The following is a 27,946-nucleotide window of genomic DNA, read 5'->3' on the forward strand; positions in this document are numbered from 1 at the left end:
CATAAAAAGGACGAAATCTTTACTACAACTTTGCCGAAGAATATGCAGCGTATACGTAAGCTTCATAACAGCAATTAAAACAAACGTGCAAATATGAATCACCCCCCCCCCAATCATGTGTAGCTGGGGAGAGACACGCACACGCGTGTGTCAGCATGAGCCCGCACGCACACGCGTGCTCATGGGTGAACGGACGCCGTCCCTGCTGGCACTTGGTGTGACGGTGGGGGTGCTGGCGGGTCGCTGACATGGTGACGGGCGGGGGGGAGATTACCGGGGAGTGACGGAGGAGAGTGTGGGGGTGTGACTGCCCCCCAACACCCTGTCAGGGTAACACCATCTTATCACAGAGACACACGGGATACATCAGCTCAGCCTTTGCTTGTTCAGTGCAGAGAGGCGAGTCCACAATGGCTCCGGGCCTCGGGGTCTGCTGGTCTCCTCGGGGACGGTCACGTTTCAGCATCACATCAAAGGGGGCGGGCCGTTAGTGCTGGGCCCCACCCCCTGGCCCTCCTGAGGCTCGAAGCAGGCCAGCCGAGACCTAAGCCCTGCCACGGTGTCCCTGAGCTCGGCCCGGTCCTGCTCCAGGGTGCACACCTCCTGCCGCAGGCCGCTCTCGCTGCCCAGCAGGCCCTCCACGTTGGACTCCAAGCTGCGAATCTTCGCGTGAGCCACCTGTCGGGGGGGGGGGGGGGGGGGGGGTTCCAGAACAGACCATGTGATCAGCTCTCCAGACCCTGCCAGGACTTGTAACGCTCGCCTTGTCGTTAACGCTGGGTGTGCGTACGTGTGTCTGTGTGAGTCTGCTGGAAATTCCTCACACGCCGCGGGCGGCCAGGCGGATGAGGGCGGGGCCGTACCTGCAGCTCCTCCAGAAGGTCCAGGTTCTGCTGCCGCAGGCTGCCGATGGCCTTCTCCAGCTGTGCCGCTCGCTGCGCCTGGCTCAGCGGCGACGGTCCGTCCAGCAGTTCATCCTGCAGCACGTGGTACTCCACCTCGTAGGCCTGCAGCTGCTTGGACAGGTCCATCTCGAAGACCTGCCAGGACCGGATGGACCACTGGACATTATCCGCCGGTTAGGGGGGCGCCCCCGTGTGACCAAATGAAGCGACTACAACACGCTGAGGGTGCACAGGCCCGGCCATGGCAGCTGGCAGCAGCGGGACACGGAACCAGAAACGGACCTTGCAACGCCCCCCCCCTCCCGCTATGGGGGCCCATGCCAGAGGGCTAGCCTGAGCACGTTCCCGTCATGACCCGCATCAACCCCCCCCCGCGGCTCCCAGGAAATCCCGACCTCACCTCTTCGGTGTCTCGAAAATGTTAAGCTTTTCCAAACCGCATCCCACCTCCCCCCCCCCCTTCTTTCTTTTTGGGACCATGCCAATGCATTAAGAAATGTTACTTGACATTTTAAAGAAAACAATCCTTGATCACCAGAACGCACCATAGAGGACTAGCGACCAGAATACAGGCAACAGTACATGAACGAGGCACCAAGCCTCTGAGAAAAGCTTCACTATTTTCCATCTAAGGGTTTACAAGCGTCGGAGAGCGTCTTGGCAAACGCTACAGCATGGCAGTAAAAGGGTATGCGCTCTCATTGACAGCTGCCCCCAGATGATGATGCCCCTCCCACACATTCCCATGTCAACGCTACCTTTGCCATGTTCCCTGGGGTATATCTGCAGCCTTCCCCACTGCTGCCGAACGTGACCCAAAGACCACCCCTCTCTTAATGTCAGAGACACCTCCTCTCCTAGGAGTGGTGACCGCAGGCGAGGGCAACTAAAGGCGAGGGCAACTAAAGGCGAGGGCAACTAAAGGCGAGGGCAACTAAAAGGCGAGGGCAACTAAAAGGCGAGGGCAACTAAAGGCGAGGGCAACTAAAGGCGAGGGCAACTAAAGGCGAGGGCAAACTCAGGAACCACAAAGATGGTCAATGAAGCCAAAATGTAAAGATACGCAGGTCCCATTAACTGCAACCCAAAGGAAAACATGTTGCTAAGCCAGCGAACTCGACTTCTTGGGATTTTTTGGTTCGGTAATGAAGATCCGCATGGCGTCACATCCATAACACTGATAGAATGTATTAATGTACGAATATTGAGGATTTGTCTATATTCGCTAGAGGTTACGTGAAAAGATATGCAATCCGACTCATTGGTACCAAGCTTGTCGATGCTCTGAGGTATTCTGCTTGCTAGTATGAGTGCGAACGTCACATCCATAACGCTGTAATCGCCCTGTTAGGCCTTCGAGCAGCTGGGCCGTCCGGCCTCGTGAAGACGAAGGTAAAAAGAGACGGCCGGTTTGTCTGCAGAGCCGTTGTGAGCCACGCCTGGTATAAGCGTTAACCGGGACGCGATAAGAATAAAGGGAACAATAACCAGTTTATCAACCCAGCTGAGAACGACAAGAACATCTAGACTGAAAACGGCGGCACCACAACAAACATTTTATTACCCACAGAAGCCGATAGCAGAATCACCACTCCAGAGGTACTGTGCAATCTGATCTTATCTTCAGAAAATACAATACACAGCTGGTGATTACAGACCATCACCTGACGAGGTGCAACTTCAAACTGTCACACCATCTCATACGTTCCACGTCTATGCCCAATGTTTCCCAATCCGGTCCTCAGGGACCCACAAGCAGTCCACATTTTTGCTCCCAGCCACAGTTCACATTAGGGAGGTTGGGAGGGAGCAAAAATGTGGGGGTCCCTAAGGACCACGTCGGGAAGCACTCGTCTATACGACACTTGCAAAACCCAGGTGTCTGACTCCAAGCTTTACGGAGCGTATTCAGGACTGAAGGCGGATGCTTCCTTATTACATTTTTAAAAAGAAGCTGCCAACGTATCTCCACACCTACAGCAGCTTACAGAACCCGCCCTCCACACCACTGTCGTCGTCGTCGTCTCCGAAAAACACAAAAACATGTGTGTGGGGGCACGTGCTCGCTGGTTAGAGGCACACGCCCAGGGCGGGATCGCGCGAGAAAGTTAGCGAGAAATGACAAAGGCGTGAGGCAAGCTCTGCCGGCCTTTTCGGCTCGCTAATTAAATCAATGACTTCCTGTTTTCTTTATCCCCTCCTTCACGCACACACACACACACACACACACACACGCACGCACGCCCTCCCGCCCGCACGCACACTCGCTCCGGGCCACACCCACTCCGACACCGCGACTTCAGAGTCACTGAGGCAGAAACACAAACAAGCACACACCTCGTCGTGCTCAGCTCCTGTGCCCTTCCACACACGCAGACTCACGTGCACACGCACGTGGGCCGCCCTTTCTTCCACCCACCTGGCTGATGGTCTTCTCCATCTGGACCAGGCCCAGGTTGGGCAGTGTGGTCTTGATGAAGTCCACGATGGCCTCCAGGTTGTCGTGCTGCAGAATCAGCGGCTTGTGGCTACCCAGCAGGCTGAGGGCTACCTTGAAGATGACCTCTGACCCCTGGAGGAACAGCATGTCTGGAACCACCCCCCCCCCCCAAGAAAAAACCCCCCAAAAAAAAAACAAGGTCAGGGAGATTTCGGGGGATGTTCCTCATTTGGAGGTGTTGGGATCACGTGACAGATCGGGGGATGCCAGACCATAATATATGAGGAAATGGCAAACTGTAGTCTCAGGTCAGTGCGCCTGAGTGGGGCCCTAGGGTGAGTTTAGCCACGTAGCAGCTAATGGGGCTGTTAGACAAAGGAACAATGAGAAGGAGCGACGCTCGGCTGGCTGGGCGTAAGCGTGACAGGCACCTCCGCCGTTCCCTGGGGGACGGGCGTGTGACTCGGGGGCAGGTGACCAACCGGCGCACAGAGTCACGTCCATCCCAGGGGCGGCTACTGGGCCAGCGGGAAGTGCAGATGCCGGGGGGGGGAGGGGGGGATGCAGGGGGGCTGGACAGGAGCCAAGATTCGACAACGGGAAGGGCGAGAAAACCACACAGCCTGGGGCGTAGCTCGGGCAGGCTAAGCACCCCACCCCCCCACCCAAGCGCACCCGCAACATCTTATGAAACAGTGTCAAAAAAAAAAATCCCCAACACTCCTGGAGAGAGCTTTACTGCGATCGAGCCGGCCGTGACAAATTAAAATTAAAATTCAAAGGAATCCATCGCAGGCAGCTGCCCCGTGGGGAAATGGCATGCCGCTAGTATGTAAACAGTGCGTCATTGCAATAATGAACACCAGGGCGGCGCCACGCCTACCGAAGACGCGGGCGACGAAGCCTAGGGGGAAGTGGGAGGCGAAGGCGGTGAGGAACCAGGGCGCGGCATACAGGCTGGGTCCGATCTCGTGCTGCTCCAGGTGGCAGTACAGGTCCCGGTGGTAGTCATGGAGGAGCCGAGACAGCTGGTACATCTGGACCTGTGGGGGGAGGGGGGGGGTGAGGCAGGCGCAGAGCCGTGATGATGTCTGGGCCCCGCTGCCGACCCGCTCACCTGCAGGATGATCATGTCCGGCCGGTACTGCCTGCGCAGACCGATGTCGAACATGAGGAACCGGAGCAGGCCAAAGGCCTCCCGCTCGTCATTGTGCAGCAGCAGCACCCCGGCCACGAAACTCAGGCCCTGGCAGTAGCCCACCTCGGGGTCCAGCAGCGAGTAGGCCTTCAGCAGGTTGTAGAGGGACAGCTGGCCGGCCCCCAGCTGGGCCGAGAAGTAGGGGTGTGTGGGGAAGGTGCGTCCTAGCCGGGGAGAGGGGGCGTCTCGTCAGCGCTGACTAGCTGGGCCCGCTTTTGATTACGCACTGCGACACGAATACGACTGTAAACCTACCCCTAACCTTGTCGGCTGTGACATCACAGAAAGCAGAAGAGCATTAAGGACCAGAGAGGGCACCTATATGGAAATCGCACCTGGATTAGAAGCTCTATTGTGACCTCAGGACCTAAATAGCAACCTGGTCTGACCATGACGGACCGGGCTACAGCTCCAGAATCACCCATGCACATGTGAGCAGGCTGTTTGACAGTCCCTCCCCCACAGGGTAGTGTGAGATGCTCACGGGTCTCTTGCAGACCCATCAGCATGCAGCGGCGCAGAGTCAAACGCAAAGAGAAGAGACGAGTTCTGCTCGCTCCTGGGGGAGATTAACACTTGCAACCTCAAGGCATCCATGAGCCGGCAGGTTTAAAGACCCAACCGGCAGTCGTGTGAGGAAAAACCTGCGGCCTTTTCATCCAGAAGAGGGCGCTCTCCCCATGATGCCCCCCCCCCCTCGCCACCCTCAGGCGAGTACGCACCCTGGCGATGACGGGCCGCTCCACAGAAAGGCAGGTTTTTCAGACAGGGGAGGGACAAAAAAACTCAGCAGTCCTGCTAAACAATTAATCCATTGTCAGGTGAGGGGGGGGGGGCTGACAGAGGAGCTTGGTGCTGGATCTCGAGAGCCCTGTTGGGGGGGGGGGGGGGGGATGTAGCGGGCGGGGAAAGCAAGACGACAAGCCTGGGGCACACTCAATATCTGTCACCGTTGCGCAATTCCGTGTTTCCTCCCGAAAACCTTTTAAGAGATTTGCAGAGATATGCAACATGTACAGTTTGTAAAATGGGACGGATTTGTGCCTTCAGGGGGAAACAGGGTTCAAAGGAGCCCCTACCCATGCAGAACGGATTCTGACTGTAGGACCACAAGACCCTTAAAGGCTTGGGAAGGAGCCGGCCTCACGGGGACTTCGGTGGGCTTCCTGTTGGCATGAGTGATGTTTTTCCAGTATTTTAATACTGTGAACCTTCGCATTGTGTAATGTTACTCTGCATAATGTTACACCTTGGGCTGGCTGTATCTCTCACCCCTATACTGCGATGGCGGCGATTTATCGTTATCATCAACTGTTAAAGTGTGTACATTTCCATGCACTCCGGTCGCAGAGAGGAGGATGGGATCCCCTTCCGAATCTTGGTTCCTCTCGAGGTTTCTTCCTGCTAGAGGGAGTTTTTCCAAGCCACTGTCACTTCAGGCTTGCTTGTTGGGGGTTTGGGCCAGTTAAATGTAAAGTGCTTTGTGACAATGACTGCTGTTAAAAGCGCTATATAAATAAAACTGAACTGAATTGAACTGAATCGACTGGAAGCCTCGATCCCTGAAGAGCACCGAGCGATCGCATTTCTAAAAGACCCACCGCTTTCCTGGGGCACCACCAGGCCCGAAGCGAACCCCTGCCACATCGACAGCTCCGCTGATATTAAGTGAGATCAGCGTTTTCAAAATTAGCGATTCTGACATTAACAAACAGGCAGACGTGGTGTTGGCTGTACTTTTTGGGTGTAGTCACTTGTCACACGTCAAAGAATTTCTCTCGTGACATTTCTGTGACAAAGACAGATTCTACAGGAAAATCGACTGTGTCACAACTAAACGAGGGAGAGATTCAGCTGGGGCGTATCTAATTTTTCGCACTGTCCAGACATTATTCCACGGCAAGTGGTATTTCAGCGCAATATATTTCGCTGGAAATTTTATCGGGAGGGGCTGCCCCCCCCACAAGGCCAAAACTCCTGGACGAACCTGGATGCAACTCTGGGACGCCGACTTTCGTGATGTGTGTGGGGCTTACCCAGGTCGACGAGGATGGCGTGCTGGTGGGAAGTTAGCTGCTTCAAGAGCTCCTTGTAGGGGGTGTCCTTGCTTGGGGGGTGGCCGGTCACCGGCTGCCGGAGAAGGTACTGCTCGCTCAGAAACTTCCAGATCTCGCCACGGTGCTGCCTGGGCACTCCTGCCAAGACAGGTCACGTGACTCGTCATATGACACAAAGGCACCATTCGCGTACCATAAGGATGAATGGCAGGCCGACCCCATCGGGATGTACTTTCAGAGAGTCTCATCGCTCGTCTGCAACTCCTTCAGAATCATACGGGGTCTGGTGTCACTTGTGAACAGCATCCAACACGTAATCTCACACCGAGAGCCACTTGAGAACTTCTCAACAGCGTGGTCCTCACCCTGCCCCACGGCCGCGTGGATCTTCTCCATGTCGAACTTGATCTTGGCCCTCCCCACTGTCCCCAGCATCTTCTCCCACACCTGGGTGACGTCCTTCAGGCAAGGTGTGATCTCCTCGTAGACCAGCTTCAGGCGCTTGTTCTGAAGGTCATTCTCAGAAGCTGGCGTGACGGGGTACACAGACAGAAGCCAGTTAAAAACCTAATCTGCTAAATATGGGTAGCTGATGTGTTCAGTGAGTCCTAAGCACAAAACAGATGAAGAAAACAAGCTACTTATTCGAGACTAACTCATATCCCCAAGGCAACCATTAGCCAATCCCCAAAACCCTACTATCAATTAGCAGACACGGTCACCCAGATTCAGCCCCCTTAGTTGATCTGGGTGGTTATATAAAGATTGAGCCTCAAGGGAGAGCAAGACTTGAGGTTATATTACTAGGTGATGTTGCATTATAGCTTATTACACGGCTCTGTGAAGCCTCTAAACAAACTGATATTTAAACTGATATCGCCGGTTCAAACCCAGCCTCAGCACGTCTGCGGGTCCTTGAGCAAGGCCCTGAACCCCCAGCTCCCTGGGCGCCGCTACGGGTGGCTGCCCTTCACAGACTACTTACTCCACAAAGAGCAAGTTGAGGGAGGCGTAAAGAATTTCCCCATGGGGATCAATAAAGTATCGATTATTATAATTATTATTATTAGGACATAGCTAAAGGTTTTCCAATGAAAAAACAAACAGACAGACAAAAAAACTGTTTAATCATCAAGTCACAACTGAGAAGAAATGAGGACAGCTGGCTCTAATTCTGCTTGACCAGTGTTTCTCAGCCCAGTCCTTGGGGAGCCCCAGACAGACACTCCCTCCCAGCTTCCAGTACAACTGAACCAAACAATCAAGAACAAACGAAACAAAGAATAAACCAAACGATAAAGAGCAAACGAAACAATCAAGAACAAATCAAACGATCAAGAAAACTGAATACAGGTGTGCTGGGAGCTGGGAAGGAGCAAAATTGTGGACTGTCTGGGGGGGGTCCATAAGTACTGTGCTAGAGGACGTTAGTAAATAAGGGGGGGCAGGAGGGACAAAGGATGCAGAAAGGTCCGGCTCAGAGGTATCCACAGAAAAACAGCTCCCATTTAAGAGATGACGCAGAAGCACGAGCAGCTGATGGTGGGAGCTCCTCCGATTCCCCGCGAGATGCCTCAGAAAGGCAGGATCTTGGTGTTGTTCAGGGATGAGCGTCATGATCTTATCAGGCCTTCAGTTAACCACCAGCGGCTGGTGTCAGCAGCCGGCTGACACAGCTTAGCAGCCAGGGACTGCAGTCCGTGCCCAACCCCACACAGCGCCGCCTACCAGGCATTAGCGCGGATCGGCGCCCCCTGTCTTCCGGGCCCAGCATTGCGGGAAGCCACATCTCTGGCTCTCCTTGCTCTTCCAGTTTAGCTGGTCTGGCCCTTTTACTTATCAAACGGAGACCATCACGCTGGATGTGGGGCTTCAACACAAACTTTAAAAACGGCCGAAGTCTCACAACAGACCATCCGACGTTAAAAATGTACACGCTTATGGGCTGAAGCCTCACGGGAGGCTTGATGCCACCCTGGGACGGGCGATGAAAGCAGAAGTTTGTCCAGTACAAGAGTCTGTCCACCCCGCCACCCCCCCCACCCGTGCTGCGCTCCACCCTTCCTCCAACTGCCACCCAGAGACCCGCGCCGGCAGAGACTGAGTCGGCGGCGGGAAGGGTGGCTCTTCCTGAGAGATAAAAGCCAGCGACGCCCTTTTCCAGTCGAGCAGCTATTGTTACGGATCCCGCCCGGCTCGCGAGGACAGCTCCGGTGGACCAGTTTAACGTTTCCTCGGTGACACATTGGGGCCAATGAGCCTCGGGCCTGGGGGGGGCACCTCCCCAGTTCTCTGTGAGCTCAGCATGAACAGACACTCCCCGGAGCGCTTGGCTGCTCCTCTCCCCAGGGCGAAAGCGGCACAGTTCTCGGTCACATGCAGCCCTACATTTTGCAAAATGGACCTATCTATCCTCGGGCTCAGTCTACGACCCTAACTTGACCACATTTGATCTGACCAGGAACCGGGACCCTCGAACACTCCCCAAGGGTGGGGAGGGTTAAAAACAATAACCGGGATTTAGTAACCAATGTCAAGAAACGCCTGGTGTGGAGTATTTCTTAATATCATTACTAATTATTGCTGCTTTTCAGCAATTGAGATTTCCTCCTTCCCATGTGACTGCACCATATCTGGATGATTTTATTCCTGTAAACATTCAGGCTAAGTTCGCCCTCAATGGTCCAAAAGTTGGAGTCCTCCGTGCACATCGCTCGCGGTGGACACCCCGTGTAACGAAAGGAGCTTAACGAGGCCGCAAAGTGGGGGGGGGGGGGGGGGGATGGGGGGGTGGTGGTGGTGCTACTGGGGATTAACTTGGTCGTGCATCATCTGTGTCAGTCGACACCTCTAACGAGCTTCCGGAGGTTTCATATCGCTGTCGCTGTTGTTTTTCTTGGCGAAGTTGAGGACGGGGCCCGCAAAGCAGGATGAGGGGGCATGGGGCGGCGGCACGTGTGACTGCATGAGAAACCGTGACACTCTGCGGTATAAGGGGACGCATAACAAACGTGCCAATGGCAGCTTGACAAAGCAGCGAAATCAAACAGAACCTAAATGTCTTTTTTCCCCCTCCGAAACGGGCCGGCCCTTGACGTGCAGACCGCCGTGGTCGCGTTGCGGTCACGTTCTTTCGGTCACACCTTTTCCCCATGGTCACGCCCCCTCGGTGAGTACACATTTGACATGGGGTGCGGAAGGAACACCCATGGGGAGCTGGGGGGGGTGGGGGGTAGCCTGATCTTCAAAAACACACCGAGACCCCAGGCGAGTGAGGAAGGGGTGTGTTAAAGGCAGGAATGGCTCACCGGGGTGTGTGTCACGGGGGTGTTGAGAGAGATACTGCTTTGGTGCTTTTAACGGGCTTTCGGTGTTTTTTCTGGCTGTGAAGCGACAGCTCTGCCGGATGCCTGCAGCCGGGCAGGGCAGGGCAGGGCAGGGCAGGGCAGGGCAGGCCCCCCCACGCTCCGCCTCAGGCTGCCGGCCCCTCGGAGCCTCCCCTAGAACTCACCCTGCAGTTTCAGGTTCTCTCGCTCCATCCTGAGCAGCAGGATCTGCTGCAGCACGGCCTTCCGCCACAGCTCCCGCAGCTCTGCCCGGCTGCGCCTGCGTCGCTCCTCAGGCACCGCCCCCAGGGGGCTCTCGCCGGCCCCAGGGCCCAGGCCTGCGAGGGCTCCCAGCTCCCACGAGCCACCATCGCGGTCTGTATGAGGGGAGAACAACACGGACCAATCACAAACACAAAAGATAACAGCCAATCATAAAACAACATGTGGGATTAGGTGGGGGTGGGGGGACTCAGGCGAATCCTACAGGAAGGGCCCTGAGCACATCAGAGGCTTAAGGGAGATCTGATTGGCTGGAAATTATATCACATCCTAGAGGACCAGAGAAGTTCACCAATCCTCACAATCGAGGACTCCACTTTAAATTCACTGTCGCTCCATGCGTTCGGCTGGAGAAATGAAGTTGCCCGTTCCGGAAACCTGGAATTTCCCCAGCCCTGCGAATTCCTGACTGTCACTCCACACTGTCCGCGGGTTATGGTATGGACACGGAGAAAGGGTTCCTGACATTCCGGAGCCATGAGCAGCCGCAGGGCCCTTCGGCCGGTGGCAAGACAAACAAGGAAGCCGTCCGTCTAACAGGAACAGATGGGACGAGTGATATTGGCGGCGGCCGCGCCAGAGCGGTAAAGAGGAGCGTGACCGCGAGAGGGCCGTTGCCCGTGGTAGCCCATCACGTACGCACCGCTACAGAGTCCCTGCAGGTAGCTGGCCAGACCCACATGGGAGGCCAACGGCAACGGCAGGCCCCTCATCTGCCCTCCGCATGACAGTCACGCCCTTGGGGCCTCACCGGCTCCAAGCAACTCGTGTTTTTCTCTCCAGTTTCAACTTTACAGGAGCCCACAACAGACTGAAGTGCTATACCACATACAGGCCTGAAGACACACACACACACACATATGCACGAACAGAAACACGCACACGCGCGCACACGCGCGCACAAACATGCACACACACACATATACAAAACCACGGCCACACACACACATACAGATAAACATAAAGTAAATGTAATATATACATAATCCATCCATTCAGCCAACCACACACACACACACACACACACACACACACACACAAAATGGTCCCACCCAAAGTACAGGGTGGATCTGAAACTTCTAAATACCCTGTTTTGTGTCAAAAAAAGTATGTTTTTCCCCCCTTTCACCCTGACAAAGATCTCACTGATGAGACAAACAGCGGTGTGAGAAGTGCTGGCGACGGGGCAGGTGCCACTGGGCTGGGCTGGCGTGTCCTCCGCTGCGGCTCCAGGGGGGCACGACGGGGGCACAGAATAGAGTTACCTCCCAGGACAGAGCCACGCTGACTACGATTGGGCTTGAGGCCCATAATTACCGAGACAGCGCAAGGAGAAATTTAGTAGGACAATGTAAAGCGATTACTCTATGAGAACGATTACAACAACTAAATGAGACATTAAGGAGGACGGACTCTATAAGCACAGACTTGTTTAGTTTAAATCAGGAGCCGTCCTTCCTGAAAGCGTCTGGACAGCGGCCCACTGCACGCCGTACCCACCGGCTGAACAGAGCGGGTAAAAATAGATCCACGTTACGTTGAGTCATCTTAAATCCACGAGGTTCCATTACAGTGATGAAAACGTTTCTCTGGTGACGTGTGAGGGTCAAGATGCCACATGGAGCTCGGAAACTGAATTATTACTCATTGCCGGGACACACAATGCATACACAGATAATAGACACGTATCAGACACACACACATACAAAGTACACAATAGATACAGGTATGTGTGCACACAATACACACACACAGTACACACCCACATGCACACGCAAGTGAGCGGCCCCCCGTTTCCCAGACGGCTGACCCAGTCACCACGCTGCTGCCCCCCCCCCCCCAGGCAGACGCTGACGTGTGGCCTCCCACTCCCGGCCGACTCCCTCTGCAAACATCTCTCTCTCATTCTCTGTGCCGGCGACGCCCAGCCGACACGCAAGGCCGCACACTGGGGCGGGCGAGACGGAGTGGCCTGGAGCTGGTGGCCTCATGACCTGCCCTCTGCCACTGGGAGCGGGTGGGGGGGGGGCCGGGGAGGCGGCCATACGCCACGGTGGGACACACGGACACACACACACGCAGACCGAAACACCTCGAAGCAGAGGGATCACAGAAGACCGAAGCAACATTTCTAGAGAGGAGAAGATCTGGGCCGGAGTTCTTATAATATGACACGTTCTTGCATAGTGTCAAACTTAACGTCCGAGCTAAAATAATAATGTCAAAATGAAGGCAGGCTGCAGGGACATTGCCGTTGTAACATTTAACCCAAGTTAAATGTCCACAGCTTCCAGTAAAGGAACAATCTCACCAGCTTGATCCTGGAATGAATGCGGTGGTTAGGAAGGTTCAAGAAAGTTAGGGAAGTACATGTGGGTGAGAGGTTCGAGTCCCAGGGTATGCAGAGAAATATCACCGCTGGCCCCCTGAGCAAAGCCCTTAACCCCCAACTGACCCCAGATAAAAATGTCGGCTAAGTAGCCAAGATGTAAATGTAAATGAATATCTCAAGCTGCAGCGAGACTGCCTGACGAACCCTAATCTCTGCCCGGCGGCAGTCGGCCTGCCTCTCACAGCCGGATGTCAGACAGACTTCTCCAAAACAATCCCCCCCCCAGGCCAGGAGACCTTCTCATCGTGGGGAGTCTGATGACAGAGCGCCGCACGTACCGGCGTCCGCCACGCGGAACTCAGGTGAGCGGCCTGCCGGGAGGCAGACCTACATTCGGCTAATTACAGGAGCAGGCGCAGGAGTCACGGAGCTGAGAGAGGAGGACGCGGCATCAAACGCTACGCGCCGCAAGCTCCGATAGGGCGGGGGCCCCGTGACGCCACGGCAAGGGCGTCACGCACGTCTCCCTGCAGAAACACACCACAGCACGGCTTTGTACCTCCGCACCTGAAGTCAAAGGTCCTACTGTCAGTAAGAGGGGGCAGCATTATTGACACGACACTCTGGGTCTCGCCCAGACCTGCAAGATGTGGGGTAGAGTTTGCAGTTTAGGGTTTAGGACCTGGTGCTGCCCGATTATCACACAGGAGCTGCAGATCCCAGGAGAGATGCGTGCGGTCGAGGCGCACGGTGAGGAGCAGCCAGAGACAGAATTTACCTGGTCGGATCCGGAAGAAAGTTTTAGGTTTGTGCGGCTTGGCAGCTTACAGACAATATCACACGCAGTGTTTTAAATATAAAGCCCGCAACGGCATCGATATCAATTAAGAGTCTGCAAATTAACAGCGACAATCCACAACAAAGGCAACAGCGCCACTCAGTGGGAGCTAACCTGCATCACAAGGGCAGCTGATACATTTAGATGGACTGCTGAAAAACAAAAAAAAAAACCTCTCCACATCCCAGAAAAAAATACCAGTAGTATTGTTGCTCACTACATGGAATCCATGCTGGGAACTTAAGCTAAATAAGGCGAAATGTACTTTAGAATGCTAGATGACTCAGTTCTTTATGAATCCCATAGAATGCTTTGGGTTATTCAGCCGGCTGATTTGTTGACCACAAGCACTGGCGCTTTTAAGTCCAGAGAAATAGAGATGGAAGTAGCAGAGCAAAAATTGAGCAGATGAAATTATGTTTGTACTTCAGTTACATTTAATGCATAAATGAATACGTTTTTCGCTCGCACCTCCACATTTCTGCATCGGAAAATTAAACAACAGATATACTTTTGAAATATACTTTCTCTCTCCTGTTGGCCTGAGATCCGTGCTATTAACAGCCTCCGAAATGCGCGATCTGGCCCCTACCTGGGGGCTCTGCCACCCTTCCCCCCACCACAGGAACTCACCGTCATATCTGGAGGGCGTGTCGCACGTCTTCTGGGGCGTGGCCACCCTCAGGAAGATCTGCTGTCTCCAGGAGTGGCGCCGATTCCTAAGGGGGCCGTCTTCGCCGACCACGCCCACTACCGCGGGGCTACTGAGGGCAGCCACGTCACTGGACACACGCGCAAGCGCGCGCACACACACACACACACACAGATGGACCAGATGACTGGACAAGCAATATAAACAAACCTAACTAAAGCCAGCACATACTTGCTTATTTCAGTGCACAAAATACACAAAACTGAACCAGAAAACTATCCTATTATTCTCATTTTTACTCCCATTATCCTATTTGCTAATGGTCAGTTTCCTGCACGAAAATCTGACACTTTCAATAGCAAACAACTCTCTGTAACAAAGCCGACTCGATGCTTTGCAGAATTCAGGAATTCTACCACTAGATGGTGCTGTAGCTGATGTCAAGGGAGGTTACATGGTGAACTACTGAGGGTACACACTAAGCAAGGTGAGAACCTTTATCCTGCATAAATCCTCTAGCTAGGAATATCTATTTCCCATCAACCTATCTATCTATCCATCTATAGATCTATGTGTCAATCTCTCTCTTTGCAAGTACATTTATAAAATAGGTTATATGATTTAACATTCCGCTGCATTTGAATTCAATCCTCCTGAAAAATCTCGTAAACTGTACGTTATTCTAAAGACAATAACGGATAAATAAACATTAAGACACATTGTAACAAACACAGTCGCCCTGTGCTCCTAAAAGCACCACAGGTCCGAAGTCCACCCACTACACCAAATGACGACACCTTTAAATAGGGCAGAATGTGCCCAAAAACGACAGGTTCTAACAGGTTGATGGAACAGCTGGTCGACCACGGGCAGCGGGCAGGGCTCCAGCGGGCACGCCGGAGACGCGGTACCTTTTACATTTCGGGGCGCCGTTCTCATGCACGGGGGCCAGGAATTTGAGAAAGTTGGGGACAGAAGAAGAGGAGTGCAGCCGAGCACGGAAACCGCTGAGGTGGGAGGAGCTGTGGGGGCTGGAGAGAAAGTGGGGGGGGGGGGAAGCAAAAAGGGGGAAAGGGGGAGGAGAGGAAGAATGCAGCGATGTGGACCAGTACGAAAGAGGAAGAAGGAAATTAGGCACCAGAACCCAGAGAACCCATGTGGGGGGGGGGGGGGAATCTGAAAAAATCACGCTACAACAATAAACGTGGCACACAACCTGATTACAGTGTGAGCCGAAGGACATGAAGCTGGACGGGACCCTGATGGGGAGACTGAGACCAAGACTGAGACTGAGACCAAGACAGGGGGAAAGAAAAGGGAAGACCGAGACGGGGAGGGCACTGTAAGTCTGAACGTGCTGAAATGGGACAGAGCCATGGGCTATCACCAGGTGGGGGGGCAGCTCACCTCCACTTCAGGCTGGGGCTGGGCTTTAGAGACCTAAAGAAGCTCGGGGACGAGGCAGAGGGCACCAGCGGGGCTGCGGAGGTGGAGGGCGAGGAGAACGGGGCTGGGCCATCGCCAGGGATGGGCCTGGTGCCACCCGGCGCCAATGCGAGACAGCACAGGCAGAGGGGAGGAAAGCGGCAGCGTTACGGGGGAAGAGGCCCCGAGCAGGAGGAAGAGGAGGGTCCACAGAGTAAAAGGAGCAGCAGGCAGCATGGTGAGAGGGAAAGGCCCAGGAGGAGACACGAAGCCACTAGTGCTGCTCTTACTTGCTCTGGTGGGGGCTGTCGGTGCTGACAGAGTAGTGGCGCACCAGCTTGGGCTTGGTGGCGGCCGTGGGCTCCTGGGGGGCCGGCGGCCCCGTGGGCGACGGCGTAGGCAGGTGGCTGAAGGTGCTGGCGCGGCGGCGCACGAGTGGCCTCTGCAGGTCGGGCGACGGCGCCTTCAGCTGCTGCAGGTCCCCCGTGGAATTGTGGGACTTCAGGGGGCTGGAGGGAAGACGCAAGGAGGAAACAGGATCCTCCCGGGACACCTCCTGGAACAGAAGAGGAGGATATCAGTAGGGGGACCCACCGGGGACACTGAGGACGTTTCTGTAAGAGGCTTCAGTAGGGAGAACCTGGCGGAGCCGGCTGAGGGTGGAGCTCGAGGAGCTGCACTGGGACCCCCGGCCTTCGTTGTCCTCTCGCTGGAGCCTTGACTTCCCGCCTCCCTGAAGAGGGCAAAGGGCCATACGGTTAGCCGAGACCCAGCTCCAGACTGCTACCCCGGCAGCTAAGAATCCTGGACACCTCCAGGACTACCTGGCATAAGCCTCTGCTACCGGCCACCTGCACCCACCTTCCAGATGCCCTCCAGCGATTCCGCCAACGACTTCTTTGCCCGGCTTTTGAACTGCTCAAGACGCTGCCGGTTGCTGCTCATGCTTGAATCACCCATGTCCTCCGACATGCCCTGCCGAAAATTAGTTAATTTTCCTACCCGGCCACCAGGGGGAGCCCTACACACTTGAGGTCGTTACAATACACCGTGGCATGACATTTGCCGACTGCAAAATATGACGATATGCATTGTAGGGGTGTAACAATGCACCATCATCACATGATGCTTTACTACACACACACGCGGCCTGCCCTCCCGTGTACCTGCTTTACTACACACACACGCGGCCTGCCCTCCCGTGTACCTGCTTTACTACACACACACGCGGCCTGCCCTCCCGTGTACCTGCTTTACTACACACACACGCGGCCTGCCCTCCCGTGTACCTGCTTTACTACACACACACGCGGCCTGCCCTCCCGTGTACCTGCTTTACTACACACACACGCAGCCTGCCCTCCCGTGTACCTGCTTTACTACACACACACGCGGCCTGCCCTCCCGTGTACCTGCTTTACTACACACACACGCGGCCTGCCCTCCCGTGTACCTGCTTTACTACACACACACGCGGCCTGCCCTCCCGTGTAACTACTTTACTACACATGCGGCCTGCCCTCCCGTGTACCTGCTTGACGCTGCCGTCGCAGCCATGTGAGTGGGCTCTCTGCAGCTCCTCATACAAGCCGCGCAGACTCGCCACCACCAACTCGTTCTCCTCCTGCTCCGTTTTGGGCCGGGCCCTCTGCATACAGGACACCGGGTCACCTTCAGGGAACCTCATCCACCTTATTGATCAGTGTGCAGTTCAGCCAACTTCCTACCCATTACTATACAGTATATGCTTTAGCGCACTGCTCATTCACCGAGGACACTACCTTAACCGTACACTAGAGGTCACTCTATCCCAACGTTTGCTTTAAATAAAGACTCAGCAGCATAATTCAAGGCCAACACAGGACAGTAAGATCACAGAAGAGGAGTCAGTCAGTGTAGACAGAGGCTCATGTGTTCCTCCGTCAGGTGATCATGGAGATCCTTCATGCATGAGGAAACTTCACTCCTCATTCTATGTGCAAGTCCTCCTCAGAGCCAATTACATTAATTTAACAGAGAATCAATTAGTTTAATTACATGCTTGAGCGCTCAAGGCAGAAGAAAGATGACAGCGGGTGGTGGACCTCAAGAAGCATTAAGTTAGACAGAGACACCAAGCTCATCTAACAGCAGAGGGCGCTAATTACTGTTTTCATGGATTACAAGCAGTGTTGTCAAAGCACTCAACAGAACTTTATGTCTTCAGTTATGAATCCAATGAATATAGAAAGGTTAGGCAGGTACCATGGATAGGGAACGACCCTCAGAGAACAGCATAACCCCACACACACACACATACACGCACACACACACACACACACAGTACCCACCAAAATGCTCTCAAAGACGGACGCCTGCTGGTCATTCTGAAGCGTGGCTAGATGTTTTTGGAGCTCCAACTTCACTTTTGATGGGTGAAGACCTGAATATGCACACAAAACTCTCCATGAACTTAAAAGTGTTATTGTAGCACCCAGCGTTCCAATCCATCAATTCCAATCCAGATCAGGAAATGGAACTGGAGTTGGGATTGGAAAAAATAACTGGGGAACAGAATTGGTATTGAATTCGATTTTCAAGGAGATTTAAATTCCAACTCCAGTTCCATTTCCTGATTTGGATTGGAATCGATGAATGCATACCGGAATGGCCCCAACCCTGGTAGCACCCCCTTATAACTGTGTGGGGGTGCTATTCACAGATCCTGGACTGTGCTGGCTTGGCTCTCATGCTGTCATACTTCCTGCTGTAATCAAACCAATGATCCAGATTGTTGACACACTCAGCCTACTGACACACCCAGACATTCTGCGCTGAAAGTGCTGCCACTGTGCAAAAGTGTTCGGGGGGGGGGGGGGCAGCATGACAGGAAGAGGAGGGGCCTCAGAGATACTCTGGACTCTGCAGTCTCTGATTCCCGCTGATCCTGCGACTTCCACAGCCACACTGACCTTCTATCCTCTCACACAGTCGGTGAAGCTGTTGCATGGGGCAAAACTCGCACTGCTGGCTCTGGGTCCTCGACGTCTGCTGCAAGGCGGCCACGGAGAATGCCTGCTTCAAAGTCAGCATAATTTCGTCCACCTGCATGACACAAAGGCATGACAGTCAAATTCTGGAATCCCCAGAATTGTTCTTGCGCAATTTTTTACAGCAAGTTTATATTTGGGCTTTATATCAGCCTCATATATAACCTAGTATTTAAAGGGACCAGCTTTTGAACAAAAGAACAGAGTGGGGTCTTAAGTGACTCACATGAACTCTTGTACTGCCTCTGCATAAACCAGGATTTAACATGGGCTTAGATTTGCACCGTTCTGTAGTATGTAACAGCGATGTGAGGCCCACACAGAGCAGGGGTAGGATTCAAAACACCCTACCATGCCTCCAACCCCCTGCCACACCCCCTAAACCCCTGTTCCCAGGTCAGGTGCCCAGTCCTCACCAGGGCCTCATCGGTGCACTGAAAGACGTAGCAGACGAACTGGAAGCTTCCACCCTCCAGGGACTCCCTGCAGATAAATCCGAAGTGGTCGACGTGCCGGATGCCCTACAGGGGGCGACAGACTGGGTCAGTACTGGCGACAGACCCAATACGGCTCCCAGCCTCACCGACGCAGACAGGAGAGTGTTCTCTGTGGGTCCAAACAGGATAGGACTCCCCGCCCGAATAGGCACTGGCGTCGAGCCGCATGCTCACCTGTGAGCAGAAGGATATTTCCCGGAAGCCCTTTTCCATAGCTACTTTTTTGGTGTCCGGACTCACCAGAAAAATCTGGGATTTGCCGATCTGCAGGGAAAAGTAAAACAAAGAGCATCATGAGGTCCAGTCCAGGCACAGTTAGCCGACGACAGACCCGAATCCAAAGCAGAGGGAAGGGTGGCGAGCGACGGCATGCGACAGCCCCCCCCTCCCCCGCAGATTACGCCACAAGGCTGGAATCTGCCGTCTAAGCAAGGAGCTTAAGAAGCCAGCAAAAGTGTTTCCAGGACAGCGCGTCATCGGAAACGCAAGCACTGCCGTGCCCCTGGACCGGATCCAGGACGAGAGTCCCGTAACAAAATAAACCCAAAGGCACGGGTTTACAAATACGAGACACTAGAATTTAACATCTGGGACATTTTAAGCGACTGTAACAGAGATATATACCATAAATGATGTAGTTTATGTACAGGTGGACTCCAAGTAATTCTGAAATTCCGCTATGATGTAATGATTTCAACTGTAGCACTTCTGTTTTATTTTATACAGAGGTTTTGTTTTGCATAATGTAAGTAGGACAGAAACAGTACTGTTCTTTCATCATGTACCCCGGGATTCAAGCGGTGACCGAGGCCGGTGTATTTCAGCTCTACGATGACGGCTGAAGCCTTCCAAGTCTCTCAATGGCACTAATTTGTGTTTCTAGACATGTGTCAGGTCACCGTTCTGCACTAAGTGCCCTTTGATGGTCAAACACAAAGGAAGACCCCCTCAAGAAAAAATAATCCCTGTGGTTTCCATGTATGAGCTACTGAAATCGATAAATCCATATTCCCAGAATATTATGATCCTGTCACATTGATTGGTGATTACTGAGAGGCTGTCCAAGAACCCCAGGGGATTCTGGGAGGCGAAGGAAAGCAGACAGAAGCGTCCCAGTATGAAATGTGTTTACTCCGAATTTGCAGCCATCACTGTTTCAGCTTTCGAGGTTCATTGCGAAAAGATTGGCACATGACCAATGATCATCTGTTTACTGTGGCGTCATATGCCTGTGCATGTCCTGCCATGAAAACAAGCCTTGTGGTTTTGGACCCTTGCCTGTCGAAATTCATCCGTCTTCTACAACTGGCTCGGCGAAGCTGACAGACCTGTACCGTCGACTGGAAACTCCCCACAGCGTCAGAGCTGCTCAGAGCAGAGATGCACAGTTCAAACTGAGCAGAGAGCAGGACACGACTGTGCAAGAAACCACAATGTCCTGATTTCCTGTTTACAGTGTGCGGAAGGTGAATCGCATCAAGAGACACCAGCATCTCGTGGAATCATTATACCTTCAGGGTGTCAGTGAACCATCTTAGGATGGTGAAGATGACATCCCAGCAACTCCTCACACCGCTACAGAGAGCCGGAGGGATGATCCCAGCACAGCTACTCCTCACACCGCTAAAGAGAACCGGAGGGATGATCCCAGCACAGCTACTCCTCACACCGCTACAGAGAGCCGGAGGGATGATCACAGCACAGCTACTCCTCACACCGCTACAGAGAGCCGGAAGGATGATCCCAGCACAGCTACTCCTCACACCGCTACAGAGAGCCGGAAGGATGATCCCAGCACAGCTACTCCTCACACCACTACAGAGAGCCGGAGGGATGATCCCAGCACAGCTACTCCTCACACCGCTACAGAGAGCCGGAGGGATGATCCCAGCACAGCTACTCCTCACACCACTACAGAGAGCCGGAGGGATGATCCCAGCACAGCTACTCCTCACACCGCTACAGAGAGCCGGAGGGATGATCCCAGCACAGCTACTCCTCACACCGCTACAGAGAACCGGAGGGATGATCCCAGCACAGCTACTCCTCACACCGCTACAGAGAGCCGGAGGGATGATCCCAGCACAGCTACTCCTCACACCGCTACAGAGAGGGATCAGGGCAGAATAAGTGACCAGGCAAAGAAACAAGCAGCACAGGAGAGTGAGTGAGGGAGCGGTACCGTGAACAGCATGGTGCGGTTCTCCCGGATGCTAGTAGGCTGCACTCCGCTGGGCCCGTTGGAGGCACTGTTGTGTAGCTCTGGGGAGAGCCCGTTTTCATCCAGAGCCTGCAGCGAAGGGAAGCTGGGGTCCTTCCGGAAAAACACAGTCTTCTGAGCACTGCTACCCGTCCCACGGGCCCCGGAGGGCGGGGCCTGGGGGAAGAGGGCCCGCCTGATGTGGGCGCCCACGCTGTCGCCGCTCTCTTTGGGGTTCCCCGCGGCCCGGGTCGTGCCCCCGCTAGCGTGCCCAAACTTCTCAATGCATTCATCGATCAGGGCAGGCGGGGCCTTCTTGTGTGCCACGCAGACACGCCCACAGAACAGCACCTCGAACTTCTTGGCGAAGGCGGCAGCGTCGCTCATGTCTTCTGGGACCCTGCCGTCCTGGAACCTGGAACCCGGGGCCTCCTCCTGCCGTGCCGAGCTCTTTCCCGCCTGACGCAGAGTGCTGATGATCTCCGGAACCTGCAGGGGGCGACGTTTGGAAAGATTAGCAGCAGCGAAAGGAGCACCGACCTGACTTACTGACACATGAGCCAGTCCAGGGTTAGGCTTAAATGACACGCTTACTGGCTGAAGGGGAAAAAGGCAGGACGGTTTATTACGTGCCGAGGGAACAGGAACATTTCAAAGATGACTGAATATGTAGTTAAAAAAAAAGCCATAAACGGGCCATATTTCACCGCGTGACACGGTGCAGTATGAGACAGAACGGGGATTGCACAGCCAAGCCCGTCGTGCCATTACAGGAGTACCGGAAAACCAAAGAATGCGTTGAACATAAAATGGGATTTACGGAGATTAAAGGCCACGTGACTAAATGGCTTGAAGTTCAGCCTGACCAGTCTTTAACTTCAAGCGATAAAGTTCGTCTTTAACGTGACTGAACGTACCTCATCGTAAAATGGTCACTTTCTTCCTCGAACAAACAGTTTTATAACATAATGACAAGCTTGCCTTGGGCACGCTGCACAAGGCAAGGCAGGGGGAAATGATTAATAAAATGAACACATTTGGCCTGGATATTAAACTTAATCCTTGATAAGCCCTATAAAGAAAGCATAAGAGAAGCTGTTAGATTTCAAAGCCTCCTGTCTGACACTACATGCATCTGACAGCGGGGACACTGGCACTCTTCGCCAGCGATGCCACCACCGGGAGACCCAGGTCCGCCGCCATGCCACCGTGCCGCTGAAATCCGGCTCTCATCTGCCGCCCTTGACATTCCACCTACAGCGAAACTGGAGCGGGCAGCGGGACTCGAGGCACCGTCAGGGAGAGTCATATTCCCGGGGACGAGAGAGGGCTGGCCGCTTCGTCTGCGCCGTGGCACGATGATGGAACACAAGGCAGGCGGGTCGCACCGAACAAAGACGCGGCATGAATTATTAATGCCGGATTTCTCCGGCCGCACGGAAAGCAGCGCGTGGTGTCACGCAGAAGCCCCCGGGGTAATACTCCGTCGGCGTATCTCGCCGACGACACCTGCACAGCGCCATTGCCCCGGAAACGCAGACGTGACTCCTGGCACCGTCCACCTGTACCGCTCGGAGAAAAGGGACCGGTCAAGTCCCTCACATCACTCTGACCCTCAAACCAGTACTAGATCAAAGGACTCCTGTGTCCAATGCACCAGTCTAACACAATAACTTGTTTCTGGGTTTAAAACAAACAGGGGACCTGGAACCAGTTAAAATAATAAGAAGAACAAGATGAGAAACGGTTCCCGTGGGTGTGATGCTGTGAGAAAAATAGGCTCTACAGTAAACACAGACCCTCTCCACAACACGCTCTCTCCCCCTAATCAAATCAAGGCACTTTGGAATTTGGCCTCTGGCCCAAATCTATTTTAAAAGGATCCCTAGCTGGCTCCTGGGAACGCAACGTCAAACCACATAAACGTAGACGAGGACCCGCAGGGTGCTGTGGAAGCCCTGCCTCCAGGACGCAGGATGCTTACAGGTGGGAGGTTCTTCAGAAGCTGTTAGTGATGTTAGTGATGTCACGCAGAGAACAGAGCAGTGCCCCTACTGGTGTGGAGGTCGCGATCGTTAGTGGACCCTCTGGGTAGCGACTCCAAGCTGACCGGATCACACCTGGCTCTACATCCTCAAGTCAGGAATTCACCTCTTCACTTCCTATACGGTGGTTAAGGCTCCATTCTCGGCAGGAAGGAAACCCAACTGAAGGACCGACATTACTCGTTTATAGCTAATCCCACCACAGACCCCCCCCCCAATACCCCACAGTATCAAAGGGCTTGCAAACACCACATCTTCAGCTGGATAAACACGTGGTTAGAATCCAGTTCAATTTTAATTCAGCTTCAGCATCACAGTCAGATCCTAAATCTAGCAACAGGAAGACAGATATTAAAAAAAAAAAAAAAACAACAAACAAACCCAAAGTCAACAGGTTCAGCTGCTGTTCTGGGCTCCTTCCAGTCCATGGTCCATCATTCAATGCAGCAGACAAGCTCTGCCTTTAGATGATCGGTGCCGGGAGAGTGGTTCCTCACCCTTAACCCTAAACCCCGCACCAACACGCAGATAGCAGCGGGACTGGCTGATTCATCCCAAACGCCGGCATTCCTTGTAATCCACAGTGACGCCGCATGGCGAGCCCCAAGTGCGGTAACGCGAGGAGGGAACCGGAGACTGTGATACTGCCGGCCAACCTGAGCACAGCCTGGCAGGCGAACGAGCCAATCAGGAAGGAGGGGACGGACGGCAGCCGCCGGCATGTCAGAGCCGTTCTCCATCACGGCAAGCAGGGGGGGGCGTTCAGGGTGAGAATCCCCAAAAGCACAACCACATAAACCCCAGAAAGGGAGAGCTGAGACCCACCAGCCGGCTGTCCTGCGTCCGTGCCCAGACCGACCCCCCCCCCACCCCAATCAAATCACCTTGGTCACCCAGCCGAAGAGTGACACCATGTCCTGCCTCCTGGTTGGCCTTTACTCCGCAACACTACGGTAACATCGGAAGTCGGACACCAGTCTCCAGCTATGTCTCCCAGCAGGGCATCGAGCTTGTGAACCACCGCTGGAACTTCTGTTTTTCTTCAGGAACTTAACTACCCCCCCACCCACCCACCCACCAACCCACCAAACAACCAACCAACCAGGCTTCATGTCTGCCGATGATGTCACCACCACCACCACCCCCCCCCCCCCTTCCCAAAACCCTCTCAGACCCTCCCACTCCTCCCTTTCAGAAGACGAGAAATGCCCGGGGGATGGGCGTATGCCAGTGACCCCCGCCGCTGAGGCCGACAGGAACATGAGCATAAACCTGAGAAAGATTGTGGTGTGACCAGTACAGGGGAGACAGGAGCTGGCCCGCTGGATAGAAAGAACGAGAGGCGGCAACAGAGTGAGGGAAAGAGCGAGAGCAAAAGAGAAAGAGAGGAAGAAGAAAGGAAGACTTACTTTTTCCGACTTTTAAAAACCACCCCGTAGCTACACAACAGTATTTACACTATTGTTGTTTCTTTGAAATGCAAAAAAAAATAATAATAATGTAGAAAAAGAGATTAAGAAAGAAAGAGAGAAGAGAGAGAAAGGTACCATCCCTGCTTTTGGAAAAGAGACACTTAAAAAAAAACAAGCTTCTGTGAAGCTCCTATGCTCGGAGGGTGGCGTGTTCAGTGCTCGTCTAAGCGCCTGTGCTATGCAGCTCCCCCACACTTTGCCGAATCTCAGCCAGAAGCGATCCTGGGTCCTGTCGAGGCTGTGACTCATACCATGACTCTGAACCTGCCTGACTCTGCATCACGGCGGACGAGCGCCCGGCTGTACAGCTTTAACCGGCTCGTCCTGTAATCGGACTGATACGCCGGCAGCCGGGGCAGATAAACAGACTCCCTGCGGAATGCCCAGCTAGGCTGAAGTGGGCAGATTCTTTCTGCCCGACAGCGATTGGGCCGACCGGGGTGGCTGACGGCAGCAGTGCCGAGGTGTCGATGCTCAACACGCAGGCGCTGGAATCGTTCAGCCCTCTGACACCTGAAAGCCAGAGCAGACTGACAGCGAAGGGTATAAACCAGTCAGCAAAGTCTGGATTGACGTGTTAAGGCGACTAAAAAATACTTACCGTACAGACAATATCAGAAAACCATCTAATCTATCATCTAATGTCCTAGTGTCCCCTATGCCCTGTTCCCTCCCCAGTAATAGCTGCACAACAATTTCATTGTGTTCCTTGGAACACACGTGACAATAAAACCTGAAGTTGAAACTTGAAACATACTGGGCACATGAGAATTCATGCATATTTAAAATCTACATCAGAATCTCAAACCTGACCACTTTTTACAGTTACCCCACGTACATGAATGAATTAGCGGTCAAGTGAGAAGGCAACTTATAAGCAGAAGCTGTAATCCTTGCCCATGCAGCCCAAGTCAGGTGGGGGCAGCAAGGCCAGAGTTCAAAAGCTACCGAGTAAATCATACCTAGGTGCAGTCAGAGTCACACGGCAAGACGGAGGGAACTCAGGCAGCCGCGAGGGCGCCGGGACACAGAGGTCATGTGGGATCCCAGCTAAATTCTCCCTCATCCACATGACGACTGTTCCAGATCGAGATACTTGTCCAATAATATAAGGACCAGCAGAATATAGGGAGAATTCTGGGGGGAAAAGGCCAATGGGGACAGGCTGGGGGGGGGGGTAGCGTCCTGCTGGCGATGTCCCGTGCTTATTCGCGTGTTTTACGATGACCCTCAGCTCCATTAAACATCGACCAGCCGGCTTGGGACTCTCAGCGGCATTTTCTGAGAAAACTGTACCTGGAGCGACGAGGGTCACATGACACATGAAACGGGACCATGTGACAACCAAAGCCCAGAGATCCTTAGACCCCGTGCACTGCGGAGTTCATAATCGTTTTGCTGACACTCAGGTCCATCCCTGCTGTCATCCACTACCCTCACTACCACACTTAAGGAAAGTTTTTTTACTCCAGCGACGTAACCAGGCTAAACTGGGCACTTAAGTTCTCCCACACACAGGGACACAGGAGAGACTTTTGCAGTAGGGGGGATAAAACAGTGAGGAAAAGGTCTCAACTTTTAAGCTCATCCAGCTCGATGCAGCGACTTGGGCTAATGGTTTAATACACCAAACATTTTGATTGACACTGGCCAACATACATTCACTGTTACTTTGTTGCCTGGTACAGAGTTGCCAATCACCCACAAATGGCCTACTGGCCAACAGCCTAAACAACACAGAGCCTTCTATATAATACGTTGCAAGTTTTAATGTACTAAGCCCCAGTACACTGTAATGCTACACATTATGTGAGGACACATTCAAAGTATGTATTGTTTTATTCTAAAAGGCATAATTTCACATAAGTCCAAACATAAATGAAGTCAAGCTTTATTCCAGTAACATAAATTGGCCTATCTGAGATATGGAGAAATTATGCTTGGCATAAATGATATATAACCTATACCAAGCCTAAGGGTACTAGCATCGATTGCTATACGAAAGAGCACTGTGACAGATCTTAGTTATTTTTCAGTTTGCTTTTTTTCCTGTGTTGCATACTGCTTTGGTCCGAGTGACAGATCAGGGTTCCTATATAACTGGGTGGGGGGTGACCCCCCGCCACTGCGCACACATAACCACCAGGCACCACACACTATTCACCAGAGTAGTACTTGGCACGTATATTTTGACGTTTATACTGCTTACGCATTACATGTCCTGTGTTTGTTTGCACAGCTCAGAGAGTCGCAAACAGTCTCGTCGCGCCGTCACGTACAATAACAATTAAAGAACTAAGAACTGGATGGTGAACACGCTCCACAGACCCACGCAAACCACGCTGTAGCTGCCTTCTGTGTACTAAACTCGCCAGCTGATCGTGAGGAGGGAAGGCTTTGCGCACCGGCTTCCCGTTAGCGGCGCTTGGCACCTCTCAGTGCCGGTAAAGACGTGACGCCGCTCCGAGAGTCTCCCCTGAGAGACGGCCGAGACAGATGAGCTCCTCCATCAGACGGCGTCTACATCCGCGCTCGCGGAACGCAACATGTAGCCACTGCGCACGAACCGCGCCCTGATCCCGCGTGACGCTGACAGGTTCAGACCCAGTGTTTGTGGAACCTTCTTACCGGTGCCAGGCCTTTCAGTGGAAATGTTTTTAAATTATATTGGCGCAAGGCTCTCAGGTTCATAAAAACACAAGCAATTATCCACACACAGAGCCCGTGTTGGAAAACCACAGAACTGTTTCTGCAAGATCCTCATTTATTTTCCCTTTGCAAATAAAATGCATTAGTTTTTTGGCATTTCAGAGGGTCAGCAGTTTTCCAGGTGCTTAATAAAATGTAGTTTTCACATTTAAATGTTTAGGCCTACTAACTAGACCTATGTGGTAATAAACGGTTAAAATTTCAGTGCGACAACAAAGCAAAATCAATATATTTGAACTAAGGTAGGGTTTGCAATTGATGAAGGCGAATCGGTAATCTCTTTCCTTCAACTTAATTAGTTAAAACTGGTCATCAGACTACATCGGACATCGACACTGGGATGGGTTACGTTTCACATCATAAGCTGATCTTGGTTGTAGCTGTGCTGGTTCATTATAAATACAGTTCTGTCTGATACCCGATGCAAATAATAAAACTAATATCATTATACATTAACATTAAATTATGATTTATACTTCCAGATTAAAATCTCTTGCAGCCAAAAAAGCAATGCCCTAGCTACGGGTTCTTAAATTTAT

General features: G+C 53.1%; 1 protein-coding gene across 7 annotated transcripts in view; it reads right to left on the minus strand.

Moving 5' to 3' along the window:
- The window catches only part of tbc1d1 (TBC1 (tre-2/USP6, BUB2, cdc16) domain family, member 1), a 33,988-nt gene continuing 6,042 nt past the window's right edge, over window positions 1–27,946 (minus strand). For 3 of the 7 annotated variants that reach the window (XM_023829530.2, XM_023829529.2, XM_023829534.2), the window contains 20 exons: window positions 21,164–21,670; window positions 19,156–19,245; window positions 18,901–19,005; window positions 18,407–18,539; window positions 17,786–17,877; window positions 16,987–17,103; window positions 16,317–16,430; window positions 16,096–16,188; window positions 15,746–16,011; window positions 15,438–15,563; window positions 14,942–15,061; window positions 14,012–14,160; window positions 10,112–10,303; window positions 6,966–7,127; window positions 6,580–6,738; window positions 4,463–4,707; window positions 4,229–4,388; window positions 3,325–3,494; window positions 864–1,040; window positions 1–678 (listed from right to left, as the gene is read on the minus strand). In XM_023829530.2, the coding sequence (XP_023685298.2) occupies window positions 466–678; window positions 864–1,040; window positions 3,325–3,494; window positions 4,229–4,388; window positions 4,463–4,707; window positions 6,580–6,738; window positions 6,966–7,127; window positions 10,112–10,303; window positions 14,012–14,160; window positions 14,942–15,061; window positions 15,438–15,563; window positions 15,746–16,011; window positions 16,096–16,188; window positions 16,317–16,430; window positions 16,987–17,103; window positions 17,786–17,877; window positions 18,407–18,539; window positions 18,901–19,005; window positions 19,156–19,245; window positions 21,164–21,670 (3,390 nt within the window). In that variant the 3' untranslated portion in view covers window positions 1–465. Of the gene's footprint in view, window positions 679–863; window positions 1,041–3,324; window positions 3,495–4,228; window positions 4,389–4,462; window positions 4,708–6,579; window positions 6,739–6,965; window positions 7,128–10,111; window positions 10,304–14,011; window positions 14,161–14,941; window positions 15,062–15,437; window positions 15,564–15,745; window positions 16,012–16,095; window positions 16,189–16,316; window positions 16,431–16,986; window positions 17,104–17,785; window positions 17,878–18,406; window positions 18,540–18,900; window positions 19,006–19,155; window positions 19,246–21,163; window positions 21,671–23,607; window positions 23,853–24,110; window positions 24,252–27,946 lie in introns of those variants that run through there. The other 4 variants (XM_023829535.2, XM_023829536.2, XM_023829531.2 and 1 more) reach the window with 4 other exon arrangements.

This window comes from Paramormyrops kingsleyae, chromosome 25 (assembly GCF_048594095.1).
Source record: "Paramormyrops kingsleyae isolate MSU_618 chromosome 25, PKINGS_0.4, whole genome shotgun sequence".
Classification (NCBI taxonomy): domain Eukaryota; kingdom Metazoa; phylum Chordata; class Actinopteri; order Osteoglossiformes; family Mormyridae; genus Paramormyrops; species Paramormyrops kingsleyae.